This window comes from Natrix helvetica, assembly GCF_964273705.1.
Source record: "Natrix helvetica genome assembly, chromosome: 1".
Taxonomy (NCBI): Eukaryota; Metazoa; Chordata; class Lepidosauria; order Squamata; family Natricidae; genus Natrix; species Natrix helvetica.
In genome coordinates, this window is record NC_138548.1 from 326,794,043 (window position 1) to 326,809,106 (window position 15,064).

At 39.8% G+C, this 15,064-nt stretch overlaps 1 protein-coding gene across 1 annotated transcript in view; it reads left to right on the plus strand.

The window, feature by feature from the left end:
• The window catches only part of SHQ1 (SHQ1, H/ACA ribonucleoprotein assembly factor), a 93,498-nt gene that overhangs the window by 39,860 nt on the left and 38,574 nt on the right, over positions 1-15,064 (plus strand). The window contains exons 8-11 of the mRNA XM_081956412.1: positions 561-715; positions 5,453-5,506; positions 5,703-5,826; positions 9,491-9,611. Coding sequence (XP_081812538.1) covers positions 561-715; positions 5,453-5,506; positions 5,703-5,826; positions 9,491-9,611 — 454 coding nt within the window. The remainder of the gene's footprint in view (positions 1-560; positions 716-5,452; positions 5,507-5,702; positions 5,827-9,490; positions 9,612-15,064) is intronic.

The window sequence follows — 15,064 nt, forward strand, 5'->3', positions numbered from 1 at the left end:
CTTCAGGCAACATTCCAAGTTAAGCCCAAACAAATCACAAATTGTAATAACATTAGTGTGTTATGTGACTTTAGCCAGTATGTAAATGCTTAACCAAGTATGAGGTAGTTGTGGATGTTTAGCTATCCCACATTCTTTTTTCAGACATTCCTATTTACCTAAGCATTCTGGCATTAAAATTACCCTAACACCAGACTGATTTTAAATTGAATTATTTTCCTTTTTTAAAGGAACTTTGTTTTCTTTTTTAAAATGTATTTTTTAAATTAAAAAAACTCAGTTTTGATTATGGTTATGAAAGACTCTTTTCTTTTTTAAGGTGCTTAAAGGCGCTTTGGGCGCCTTTGGGAGGAGAAGCAAATAAATGTATTAACAATTATTTCTGAATGAGAAAGAATAATTGGCCAGGTGCTGAGAAAATCAAGCATTTAAGTTAAGAATAGTTACAGAATTTAGAGAACATGTTCATCAATATCCTCTTTTGTCAATTGAAGGTATGGATAAATATATTTTAGAATGGCTATGCATACTGTGCCTTAAAGTAACATTCCTATTTTCAGTTTCCTTTACAGAAGATGAGAAAGAACAGTTAAGAAAATTCACTAACAAGACATTCCTGCTTGATAAAACAACCAGCCAACAAGTCTATCTGAGCTTAATTGATATACTTTTAGCATATTGCTATGAGGTCTGTGCCACTGAAGGAGAAAATAATGTGAGTTAGTCTTTCTTCTCTTCACTTGCTTCACAGTATGGTATTTTAGTTAAGTGGCTCCATCATGAAAACTATAGAGAGCTACTCTGTAATTTGGGAGGTTTAGTTCTTAAACTAGACTTTGTTCTTTGCTGAAGTACAGAACTGCAGGGTATTATCACTGGGTAGCTTGCTGTGTGAAGAAACAGAAATGAATAGGAGATTTAATCTTGGTCTGACAGGTATTTTGAACTAAGTTTAGCAGAAGAGAAAATGAAGGGGGGATTTGGAGAGAAAATGCGGCTTGAATGTGTGTTGGAAAAGTATAGACATATTTTCGGAACAGCAGTTGATGGCGTTCATATAAATAAACTAGGACTTTCTTTTTGAACGAAACAAGCAAACCAGGGCAAGATGACTACAGGTAGACCTCAACTTGCTATCACAATTGAGCCCAAAATTTCCATTGTTAAGTGAGGCAGTTGTTAAGTAAGTTGATTGACTTTGCTTGTTGGAAGCAGGCTGGGAAGTTTACAAATGATGATCACATGACTTCAAGACAGTGCAGATGTCATAAATACATCCCAGTTGCCAATGCCTGAGTTTTGATCATGTGGACCTGGGGATGCTGCAACAGTCATAACTGTGAAAACCAATCATAATTCACTTTTTTCAGTGCCATTGTAACTTCAGTCATTAAAAGAAGGGTTGTAAGTTTAAGAATGCCTGTATTCGATGCATTCAGTATGGACTTCCAAGTTCAGAATATGTACAAGATAAATAAAAATTAGAAATGAGAATTAGGAATGTATAGCAACATTGCCTCAATATAAAGATTTTTTTTCTTCCCAGCTTTTAGTTCAATAAGCAAAACAAAGCATAAGAGAACCATTTTGGTCTAACCGGGTGTTAAGGCACAGATTAGAAACCAGAAGAATGTGAGTTCTAGTCAGTGGTGGGTTGCAGGCGGTACGGGCGTACCGGGTCCTGCCCGGAGCACCGGGTACCGTTCCGGTACGGTGCTCCGGAGGGCCCAACCGCCCGCCTGAGCTCCTTAGCTGTGCTTTTAAGCTTTTGGCGCTTCCGTGCATGCGCATGGCATTCCACCGAGTAGCTGGAGCGTCACAGAGGCTTGCACAAGCGTCATTTGATGCTACAATACATGCGTGCACCACGTACGTGCTTGTGGATGACTTCAGGGCCATTCCAACTGGACCAGTTGGAACAGAAGCCGGAACCCACCACAGAGGCTTTATAGGAGCCTGGGGAGGGCGAAAAGAGCCTCCCCCCCCAGGAGGCTTCATGGAACGTCCGGAGGCTTCCCTTACTACATCGCAAGGATTAAGGCGAAAGGGGGTGGACGGGGAAAGCGAAGAGGGCTTTGCATGATTTTTTCGACTTCCCCAGGCTCCAGAGGCTTTATAGGAGCCTGGGGAGGGCGAAAAGAGCCTCCCCCGCCCCCCCCCGGAGGCTTCATGGAACGTCTGGAGGCTTCCCTTACTACATCGCAAGGACTAAGGCGAAAGGGGGTGGACGGGGAAAGCGAAGAGGGCTTTGTTGTCCTCCTTCTCCTCCTTTCCCCCTCCGGCTCGAACGCGGCGCCGGCAGGCAGCGAATGAGTCGGAGCCTGCCGACTGGAGGAAGAGGGTGAGAGGCGGGTCCTGTGAACGGTGGCAGCAGCGGCGGCAAAAGTCGTAACTCGGCGGCGGGCCGCCCCGGCTGGGAGACAAAGAAGGGGAAAGGCAGCAGGCAGCCGAGTTGCGACTATTGTCACCGCTGCTGCCGCCGTTCACAGGACCCGACTCTCACCCTCTTCCTCCAGTCGGCAGGCTCCGACTCGTTCGCTGCCTGCCGGGCCCCAGCGCCACGTTCGAGCCGGAGGGGGAAAGGAGGAGAAGGAGGACAACAACCCCCCCTTCGCTTTCCCCGTCCTCCCCCTTTCGCCTTAATCCTTGCGATGGCGCGGCTGGAGGAGGAGGAGGAGGAGGCGAGGGCGTCGCGGCCGAACCCTGACGGACTTCCCTTCGGCCGAGCCTGTCCTAGCGGCGGTGGCGGCGTCAGCGATGTGAAGCCTGAGGCGCCGCGCAGCGGAGGCAATCCGGGCCCGGGCGATGGAGACGCACGTCTCGTGCCTGTTCAGAGACCGTCCCGAGGCTTCCCTGAAGCCTTCAGAGCGCTTAAAACGACCATCCGAGCAACCCGGAAGTCACTTCCGGGTTGCTCGGAGGGTGGTTTTAAGTGTTCTGAAGGCTTCAGGGAAGCCTCCGGACGTTCCCTGAAGACTCCGGGGGGGGGGAGGTTTTAAGTGTTCCGAAGGCTTCAGGGAAGCCTCCGGATGTTCCCTGAAGCCTCCGGGGGAGGGGCGGGGAGGTTTTAAGTGTTCCGAAGGCTTCAGGGAAGCCTCCGGACGTTCCCTGAAGCCTCCGGGGGGAGCGGGGGAGGCTCTTTTCGCCCTCCCCAGGCTCCTATAAAGCCTCTGGAGCCTGGGGAAGGCGAAAAAATCATGCAAAAATGGGCGCGTTGTGCGCGCATGCGCACTGGGGGCGCGTTGCATTATGGGTGCGGCACGCCCGCACACGACCCCCCCCCTCGCTCCCCCCACTTGTGGCACGCGACCCAAAAAAGGTTCGCCATCGCTGGACTATGGCAAACCATTTCCAAAAAATCTTGCCAAGTGAATTACAGAGACTTGTCCAGGCAAATGCCAGGAGATTAAAAATTTATCGTATTTTTTGGAGTATAAGACGCACCTTTTTTCCTCAAAAAAGAGACTGAAAATCTGGGTGCGTCTTATACATTGAATACAGCATTTTTTGCCTCCTGAAGCCCCGTCCCCTTCACGAAAATGGCCATGCATAGCCTTATGGAGGCTTTCAAAGAGGTCCTGGAGGCTGGGGAGGGCAGAAATGAGCAAAAAAGCCCCCTCCCCAACCCCCAGCAGCACTCTATAAACCTCCATAAGGCTATGCGTGCAATTTTTTCATAAAAAACAGTCCTGTTTTTGCTTTTTTTTTGGCCCCCCAAACCACCCAGGAACACTCTGCAAGCCTCCCAAAGGCTATTCATGCCTTTAAAAAAAACTGAGCTCGTTTTCGCAAAAAACAGGCTGTTTTTTGGAGGTTTGCAGAAAAAAAAAAATTTTCCCCTTTTGGGAAGCTCTTTAACTGATGAGAATTACATTGATCAAGTGCTATGCCAGCAGAAACAAAGTTAGGTGCTGCAGATTATCAACAATTTCCTTCTCCAGCACATGGATAAATACACCTGGAAACATCTACCTACCTAATCTCTCTCTCTCCCTACCTACCTACTGTATTTCTCTCTCTCCCTCCCTCTCTCTCTCCCTCCCTCCCTCTCCCTCCCTTTATCTACCTACCTAACTACTCTCTCTCTCTCTTCCTACCTACCTACTGTATTTCTCTCTTTCTCTCCCTCTCAATCCCTCTATCTACCTACCTAGTTTTTTAAAAAAATTGCCTCTTCAAAACCTTGGTGCATTTTATACTCCAAAAAATACGGTACTTCAGCCCTCCTGCAAAGCATTCTTGTATTCCATTTTATGTTGTTCACATAATACAAGGGTAGACATGGAGCATATAACCCAGGTTTCCTGTTTCTAGCTCCTACAATCCCATTCTCTCTATGTGTGAAATAGTTTTTCAACTTATAAGGTAAGGGACTCAAGTTTTCCCATTGCATCTATTAAAGGAATAGATCCTTGAGAAAGGATCTATTCCCATGATGGCAAACCTATGGCATGCATGCCAGAGATGGCACGCAGTGCCCTCTCTGTGGGTATGTGAGCCATAACCTCACTTTAGCTATGCCGCATATGCGTGCTTGCCTCCCACTGGCCAGCTGGTCTACGGGTCTCTGCCGCGCATGTGCAGGAGGCGGGGCACGTGTGGGAGGCACAAACATTGTATTTTAGGAGTTTGAGCATGCGTGCTTGCATTTACGCACACTTTGGGCACTTGGTCTGGAAAAGGTTAGCCATTCCTGATCTATTCCTTCCTCAGAAGGCTGATTTTTCCCCCTATTTGGAGAAAAAATGATTTGAAGTACTCACTTTTACCTTTGATCACCTCTTCCAAGTGTCCAATCCTACCAACTTTGCAGTCCCCAGAAACACACACACACACAAACCCAAAATGCAATCTTAGGCTCCCAAAATTTATTTACCCCAGAATTAGGTATCCACTTTTCTACCTGAGTGATGCAAATGCTTACTCCAACTTCTTATTGTATATGGTGGTTTCCATAGCTTCTACTGTGTACTCTACATTCTTTAGTAATGCCAAAAATATCTATTATTCTATGACATTCAATAATCAAAGAAATGTTTTGGGATAAATATGGTAGATAAGAAAAGGATTGTTGTTGAATTTTTAATATTTTTAAAAATTCTTCCAAAAGGACACAAGATCACATTGCTAAAGTAATTAATAATTATTTTTATTTAATAATAAAATAATTAACAATAATTAATATTTTCTAATTATTTCTTTTAAAAAAAAACTTGTCCTGTAAAATCCTTTTCAGACATTTGGGTCTTAGTCAATTTTGTTTGGATAGCAGAAAACTAACAAGCTCAAACAATGTAGGAAATGATTCAAAATTATGTTCATTATAGTTTCATTTTATTTTAGCAATAGCCTTATCCTCAGGATTGGCATAAATAAACATAATGTTATCTTTTCTTAAGCTCAGTTTATAGAATTATGTTATAAATGACCTCTCTATATCCTTCTCTTTAAGGTCGAGTCACCATGGAACATACGAAAATTGAGCTCAACTTTATGCTGGTTGGAGGTGTGATAATTTCTAAAATTATCTTTCTAAAGAAAATACATTTAGATATATGAGTAGAAATTTCTTTAAAGACATGATTGTTTATATTCTGAATTTTTACAGGCATTTTTTTAATCTTTAGTCTTAACCAATACTGAACTAAATATTTTTTTAAAAAAATCTCTTATAACCATTTGTTATTAAATCTTCCATGCAGAGTTTTACTAGCATTTCGGAAGTCCTTATATCCTTTGGAAGAAGAGTTCTGTGCTACCCACTTTACAGATACTTTGGGTTAGTGATACGAGCCTGGAATGACACAATAATGATATTGAAATTAGGTAAGATAATATATTTTTATCAAATGGTTTTGAGTTGAATGTTACATCTATATTTTAGATACTTCAGAGATAGGACTTGTTGTGGGACGTTTGCGTGAGTTCATTGAGGGTCAATGCTGTCTCTGGTTAGTTGGGCGGTTGATTTGGATTCTGAGGGGTTTGTAGGCTGGATGTAGGTCAGCGTGTCTATTGATGGAATTGGTTGATTGTGGAGTGCCATGCTTCGATGAACTCAGGAGCATGTTGGTGGTAGCTTGGCCAATGATCTTTGTGTTGCTTCAATTGAACTAGTGGTGTTAATAAATAAATGGACCAGAAGAGTTGCAGGAGAAACTACTATATTTTTCGGAGTATAAGACGCACCCCCCCCAAAGAGGGTGAAATTTTGGGTGCGTCTTATACACCGAATGTAGCCCTGCCCACCCACCAGCCCCAGCCCTTTGGCCTCTGCCTCCCAGCAATTTACCTCCTTGCAGCAAATGGGAAAATGGGGCTTGTGGAGGCGGCAATAGGCTATGGCAATCCCTGCATTTTTGAGAAAAATGGGATGCGTGGGGGCGAGGTTTCGAGAGGCCAAAATGCTGTATTCAGTGTATAAGACGCACCCAGATTTTCACCTTCTTTTTTGGGGGGAAAAAGATCCGTCTTATATTCCGAAAAATACGGTATCTATGTATATAATACAGGTTGAGATATAAAACCAGTTGTAATTCCCTGTTTATTTGGCAAATCCTCTAGAGTTAAATTTGGGCCTGATAAGAGTAGATATAGAAATAGTAGGTATAGTAATTTCACAGTGAACAAAAAGTAACTCATGCAGAGAGGAATAGAGGTCCTTCCCTTTGATGGATCACTTATCAGAAGTGATTTCTTTTTCACCAGTAAATGTCCTCTTGATAGACCGAACAAGAAGTAAAAGATTTTCAGATGAGTAACATTACCATTTGTATAGAAGGCTGCATAAATGTACATTACGTAAGTATAAGTATCATCTTTATTGTCATTGTACTTAATACAACGAAATTGGTTTTAACCTCACTGGTGCAAAATTATAACAGAAACGAAAAAAGAACTGCCATGTGCATGGAGTGATTGTGGTTGTATTTAAAAGTTTCACAGCCCAAGGACAGAAACTATCTTTAAACCTGTTTGTTCGGCTGGCTATACTTTGATGCCTTCTGCCTGATGGTAGAAGTGCATAGAGACACTGACCAGGGTATGAATCATCTCTGAGTATCTTCCTTACTCTGCTAAAGCAGCGAGATCCGGAGATGTCAGTGGTGTCAGAGGGCAACCAATGGTTTCTTATGCCGAATTGATCACTCTCTGTAGGGCCTTCCTGTCCCCAGCTGTTAAACCAGCATACCATACTGTAATACAATATGTGTCGATGGTGGACCAATAGAAAGAGGTCATCAACCATTGTTCCACCTGACTTTTTTCGCAGGACTCTAAGGAAATGAAGTCTCTGTTGGGCCTTTCCAATCACCAGAGACATGTTGTTTTTCCAGGTGAGATCTTGACTAATAAGAACTCCCAAGAATTTAAAAGAGGAAACCCTCTCCACACAGCCTCCCTCGATACACAGTGGGGCAGGTTCCTCTCTGTGCTTCCGGAAATCTAGCACCATCTCCTTTGTCTTACTAGTATTTAGATGTAAGTTGTTTCTTGAGCACCATGCGTATACCTTCTGGATTTCTTCCCTGTATGCTGATTCATCCCCTCCAGTTATGAGACCCAGCAATGTTGTGTCGTCTGCAAACTTTAGTATGATATTGGATGCTTCAGAGGATATGCAGTCATATGTATACAGCGAGTACAGGTTGTGTTGTGCACAGCCCTGATGGGGGCCTGTGCTGAGCTTCAGTGTGGAAGATGTAAAGGATCCAACCATTACTGTTTGTGGACAATCTGTCAGGAAGTCTTTGATCCATTCACAAGTAAGGGGAGGGAAATTCAGGTCAGTCAACTTTTCAATGAGAATTAAAGGATAATGTATCATTTTTATGATCAAATTCTGAAGATGTGCTACTGAAAGCCTTTTTAGAATACCTGTAAATGACCATGGAACAAAAAAAATTGTTGGATAGAATAGGTAAAGCCAAACATCCCTGTATCCCCTGGAGTTGTCTTGCCTCTCTACTCATTAAAAATGTTTAGCAGTTTTAAAGTCAACATGAAACTTGTTTAATTTCTTTCCATATTGCCAGATACTTTCATTTGGATGTCTCAGGTTACCTAGGAAACTATTGTAAGATGGAATGTGATTGGCTCATTTGGTTCATTGTTCGTGTTATGAATGGAATTGAAGTAACTTAGGATGTTCTTAAGCAAATAGTTAATAGGAGTGAATTTTCAGCTTTTACACTTGGTACATAATTATATTATGGATTTCAGAAGAATTGAGGCAAATAATAAAACATTATTTGACAATTTGAGTGAATATGAGTTGTTGTAGTAATAGAGACTACCAAACAATATTTAAAATAAAATATAAGTAAGTCATTTGGTATGGTTTGATGGTACTTATGAAATATACTGTAAACCTGCCGCGTTTATTTGCCAAAAGGCTTCTGACATAGAAGAGCAAACATTAACAACAAAGCGAGCACAGATTTTTAAAGAAAATTGGGAGATATGAAACTTTTTTTTCATTTCTCGGCAATAATTTTTTAGAACATTTTATTATTTTTAAACGTATATGTCAGGGTTCCAAGTAACACCCCCAACGAAAGAAGACTCCGAGGCTTGAGTTTTCTCAAAGTTCCATTTTATTAGAGATGTCATATTGGCACATCTGGGAAAACCCGAATCTGAAAGTTTCCAGGTTTTCCCCACCCAAATGAAAGTTCAAGTGCCTACCACATGAACCAATTAGGCACCATCCAAAACTGCAGATGCCTCCCAGTCACACCATTGCAGCTGCAGGGCAAGGTATCCTTGACTCTCTGAGAAAGAATGTTATTTTGACTATATCTTACCCATATTCCATATAATTGCTCCTCCCATTTTCCCACAGTAGAAATAGTGGCAGGCCTGAAGGCTGAATGCAAAAGATGGCTTCCAGGTCTAACAGTATATATTGTTGCCTTTAAATGTGTAAATGCATTGTCTTAAAAACGATGCTAGAGAGTAATGGATTCCAGACTTTCTATATAAAAATAAAAGGTGGAAGTTTTGACAATTTGAACTTTGCAAATTATGCTGTAGATTATATATGCTGCAGATTTATATCAATTTCAAATTAAATCCAGTCTGGCTGACTGTGTGGCAAACCATAATATAAATCAGTTTTAAGAGATGAGAAGTAATGTTGCATGTAACATTAACAATTGAAAGCTTTAAAAAAAACCTTGGGTGTCATACTAAATAGAGATGCATTCGGGTTAAGAGAGAATCTCGTTGTGCCTACAATTGGTCAAAGAGCTTGTGATTGTTCACTGCCCCCCGAATCTTAGCTGTGATTCTTTTGCCTTTTTCTTTTTGCATTTGCTGTCCTGTGATAGGAAAGATGGGGGTGGAAGAATGGAACAGACCTCATTTACAATTAATGATTCCCCTGGTATCTTTAAAACAATTTACTCTGCCGACAAGTATTTGAGTAGTTGTTGTGATAAATTGATAATTGTAATTATATGAATTAATATTTTCTTTCCTCTTTCAGGTAAAAGTGCCATTTTGAAGTGTCTGCTAGATATTCACAAGATTTTTCGGGAGAATGATCCTGCATATATTCTCAATGACCTTTACATCACAGATTACTGCATTTGGATTCAAAAAGCTAAGTAAGTTCTAAATCTGTAGTTCTTTTTATGATTGTGGGTGTTTTATTTTGTAGAAAAGAAGTAAAAAGGTCTGTTGAAAGTATGTTTATTATATACACCACAATGTGAAATTGCACCTTATAATCTTTCAACTGGAGTTGGCCTTCATACACATTAATTTCTACCCAAGAACTTGGAATGTCATAATATATTGGCATAGTATATGGGCGGATCTAAGCAGTATGGCCTTTTGTAATTGACAGATTATTATAGTTGATCACAAAGGCAGGCAGCAGTTTAGACCGGACTTGGCATTTTTATCCACTTATTGACTTCTTCCCAAGGACCTGGGATAGGCAGATCTTGTTGTTGATAGTGTTAAAGATATTGTCACAGGACATAGATAGTTCCAAGTAAAGTTGCCTTTTTCAATTGATTGATTTTGGTGATTGACTGATGTGTTCAAGCACTGCGCTACAGTTGGTTTGGGATTGAACCAAGGCTCCTATTACTTTGCTTTCTTTTCCTAGTCATTCTACTTCTATTCGCAAATCTATGTATGTTTTTTATTTTTTCCCCAGTTTTTACTTCTATTGTGCCTTACCCAAGTACTTGAATATCCACTATCCAGACTTTTTTTTTGTCTTTCTTATCAACAATTGTTAAGTGTTGCATTGCAGATACTTGTCTATTTGAATTGTAAGAGCACTTTAGTTTCTTCAATTTCTATTTGCCCGTTTTGTGCTCCCACCAGTTTATGCTTGCAAGGCAAATGATATTTCTTGCAGATTTTCCAATATACCATTGTTGCTACTTTGTCATGTTGTTATTTGTAGTCATTGTTTAAATTGTACACTACTCAGAGGAAAATGGATGGCTAAGAAGTGTGGAATATAGATAAACAAATTATATACACACAAAGGTGAAATCACAGCTGCAAGTTCTTTAGCCATTGTTGGCTTTTATCCTATCTTTTTATACATAATTCAAGGGGACAAGCATTCCTAAAACTCCTGCTTCCAATTTTATACATCAAACCTGGGATGCAGGCTAACCATTTCTATACATCACAGGACTCTCTTTTACAGATGACTCAAAAAATTGCAGGTAATATCCCCACATTCATACATATGCTCAACTATGATAGAAAATTATATGGGTTAATAGGAAGATAGTCAGAAAACCTGCCATATTGGAATATAACAGTGTCACCCTTTTCCTGTTTACAGAAGACGAGCCTGTTTGGTCTAGTTATTAAGGCTCCAGGCTAGAAACAAGGAGACTGATTTTGGTCCAGTCACTCTGTCTCAGCCCAACTCATCTCACAGGGTTGTTGTGGGGAAAAAGGAACATTAAGTGGTGTTAAATATGTTTACTGCCTTCAGTTATGTATAAAAATAATAACATGGGATTAAAAATATCATTAAAAACCCACCAAATTTTTTTCTGGTTACTAGATTTGTGGCTCATTACAATGTGTAAATTAGAAAGATGCTTTAAATTTTAGTTATTAAACAGTTATACGTTCTGTGTTTAAAATTGCATTGGTTTGTTAAGTAAAAGAGTACCAATATGGGGATAAGCAGGATAAGCAAATAAAGCTATGCTGTCATGAAGCTACTTAGCCTCAGTACATGTAGGGAAAATAAATGACAGACTTTGAGAGATACTCGTTTTTTAAAAAAATTACAAACTCTTTTCTTGTAGAGTTTACATTTTAGGCCCAAAAATCTACATTTTTTATCCTTCCAAGAATCCGGTCTAGCATGCTTTCCGTACTTAACATGCTTTACTGATGAGGAAGCAGCAGTAAGACGAGGCTGCTAATATGTCCTTTAACTACTGCTTTCCTTGTCCCTAGTATCACTACAGTATAATCAATGTTTGCCTTAGTTGAGAAACATTCTGCTGTGCTTTCCTCTTGATTATCTGTGGGAGTGTTAGAAACGTGAGCTATTATTAAGGTACTTATTATATGCATTTGAGATATAAATTGCATAAGCACTTTAGCACAATGGACAAGTTTCCTTTCTCAGTCTTGATTCACTAGATATGTAGGGTACAGTACTTTAAAAGTGCTTGCTATATTATCATCCCTTCCCCAAGACAGGAAACAAGTTGCTCAAGAATGATTGGAAGTTTATTGATCTATGATAACAGAATCTGGAAAGACTGACTGATTTTCCTTCTCTCCCTCTCTCATACCCCAGGGAATAGAAGGCAGTTAGTTTAGTTTTGTTTTAATGCTTTCTTCTTTTGTTGGGCTTTAAAACATTTTTGTAACTGTCTCTATATAGCAAGTTTAAGGACATCTTTGTGGCTTTCCAAAATATAAGAGTCTCTTCACAATAGTAAGTCGCCAAGCCCTTAGTTATGATCCCAGCTTCTTGGGAGAATATCATGCCCACAAATTCTGGAGGTCCATTGACACTTGGCATCCATTGAGTATCATGCCCTTTCTGATACCTTTAGAATAAAACAAACAGGAAGCTCCCATGCCACAAATGGAAGTCAGTATCAAACACAGTTTTTTATTCTCAAGAAAGTCTCAGCAGGTGAAATATGTGGCTTACCTTTTCTGAGGTAAACTAAGCAAAGTTAGCACCCCATCCTAGAACTAACTAACAGGGAATTCCAGGGTTAAATTCTACATTAGAATGCTAGATTTTTTTAAAAAAATTCAGAAGACAGGTAACAAACCATTTTAAGTATTTTTGTCCACAATACTTAATTGATATGTTCATGTAGTTACTGGAATTAAACTCAACATGAGGTGCATCTGTACATTTTTATTTCCCGTCATGCTTTCAAACTGCATGTGTGCCAAAGCTGTTCTCAAAAATAAAACAAATAGACTGAAGCTGATTGTTTTTTATTGGAAGTGTGCCCAAAGGAGCTTGAAGAAGGATAAAAGTAAGTTGAGGTGAGGGAGCTGCCTGAAAAAGGATAAGTAGGATCAACTTTTTCTTCTGATACATTGATATTTTGGGGAAATGTTCATTATATCTTCCAAAATCTTAATATTGTCTCACTAGTTCAAACATTTAAAAACCCTAAATTAAACCAAACACTAGTGCAGCTTCCTCTGTTGACTGGAAGATCCTGCAGAATGGATGTTTTATATCAGCTTATTTAGTTCCTGATAAGTTAGAACTTTAAAGCACTCCGATATATATGAGTGAATGCCATAATAAACTGTGTACTTTTAGAAAACAGAAAGTAAAATTACTGTTCTGTTAAAACATGCCTGTGGTTTGCAGATATAGAAGACCTCATTGTACAAATCAACTAAGGTCTCTTGTAAACTATAAGTAGTTCTAAATACTGGCTGAAATGGATTCAGAAAATAATTCAATAAATTTAATTCAGTCAACTACCACATGCTGAAGGAACATGCCTAGGAAGAAGACAATTATCCTGTGATGATTTGGATATTTTAGATCTATTACCGGTAGTTATTTTTATGGAAGTTCTTTAGAGAACCATGAATCCTTGTAGATGAATCCACCTTTCTTGTGAAGGGATTTATCGTTCTAATAAGTGCCCTTTGCAAAGGACACTGCAGTCCCTGTTATTGCCTTTAATTGAAAAATAATTAAATTGAAAATAACCTCACTTCTTTATTATTATTCTCCAGCCCAATAGAATAATCATGTCATTGCTCTATTTGTGGGTTGAGGAGAACCATCAGGGCACATGTGATCATAGGTTCTCAAATTGTTCAATTACTTGTAGACTGCCTATTTCCTTTTGATTAAAGTTTTGATTTTCTAGTTTATCTTCCGCAATCTGTTGCCTTTCAAATGTGGTTGAAATGTTTTCCTATGTATTTTAGAGCATCATACGGAGGGAGAGAATTACATTACCATTGTCTGGAAAATGATATTGCATAATGCTTATGCTAAAGTAAATAATTTGTAGAACTGTGTCTCAATAAGCTTGCACAGTAAGTAGTTTTTAAGCAAAATGTAATAAATCTGCATTAAGCAAATTATTCTTCAACCATTTAGATTCATTTTTTGAGGGACAATCTGGAAAGTTAAATGCCTTTGAACCATATTATTGTATGTATGTATTTACCAGTCATAGTCTGGATCATTTCAGGTTGGCTATTATATATCAGGAGTCCCCAACCCACGGACCATGAACCAGCACCAATCCACAGCCTGCCAGGAACTGGGCTGCACAACCAAGGGATGCCGCATCCACACATGTGTGGGGTCCAGGCAGTGTGTGAAACCACACTTACCCAGCCCGTGGAAAAACTGCCCTCCACAGAACTGGTCCGTGGTGCCCAAAAGGTTGGGGGCTGCTCTTATACATGATTTATTACAAGGCTAGTAGCTGCCTAATTTTGCCATCCCAGGCACTTGTTTTGATTTCACTTAGGATATGGTTGAACTCCCTAAATGGAAAATGTTGAATTCTCCTGTGAATTCTTCAAAAGAAAATCTCCAGTGGTTACAGACCCAAGCAAAAGCATCAACCAACATTTTTCAGTTATACAATATGTTAATTTGTGTTGGACGGGGTTAAAAAATGAGCAAATTAAAATATTTTTCCCTGTAAAGAACCTTTTAGCCTGAAAAGCTTAATTGGCCTCTTTTTTCGTTTTGTTGTTTTTCCTTTCCAAGATCTTTTTTCATGTTTCATTCAATAAAGCATTTGGCAATATTAGATTCAGCATATGCAGCACCGTAAATAATATACCCTGTGCCCAATAATTTTCTAATGCTTATTGTCTTATATACTCCCTTATATTGTATACTCCCCACCAAATGTTCCATTGTAATTAGTTGAGCAGTTATGTATTCTTGAAAAAATCTTTGAAACATGAATAGAGTTGGTAATAAAGCTCTTTCCAAATTGCAGTAGTTACATGGCAAACATAGGAAGCAGGTCATCCAAGGATCTCTGTAGGTGTTGTCAGCATTTTATGTTGAAAAGCCAGGTGCGCCCAGGTGGAAAATTGCATCTTTAACCCCTGAGCTCGTATAACACGTTGCCACTCCCATTTGATCCTTCTGCTAAACAAGTCTATAATACTCCTGGCTGCCAATCTTTGATATTGTTTTGATTTTTCTAAAAAATTCAAGCTAAGTCCTGAGGTCCCAAAGATGCTTTTCAAGAAGCAACTGGACTTTTCTTGTTTTTCTTTGAAGATATTTCACTTCTCATCCAAGAAGTTTCTTCAGCTCTGACTGGATGGTGGGGCATGGAAGGAATTATAGTCCTTGCAGACAGCTGGTCATTTGCATTCTTTTAAAGAGTCCTTTAGGTCTCTTGAAGATCTATCTGTGTCCTCAGGATCACTTGAGGAGTGCAAATAGGTGTGGAGCCTTCTTAGAACTGCTGAAAGGACTGTGTTGTAGACATGAGATAGATGATGTTGCATCCCACTCCCTCTGTTGAGAGAAGGCTGTTCAATTTTGACATAGATTGCCTCTGACCGTTCTTTCAAATTGGCATTCCTG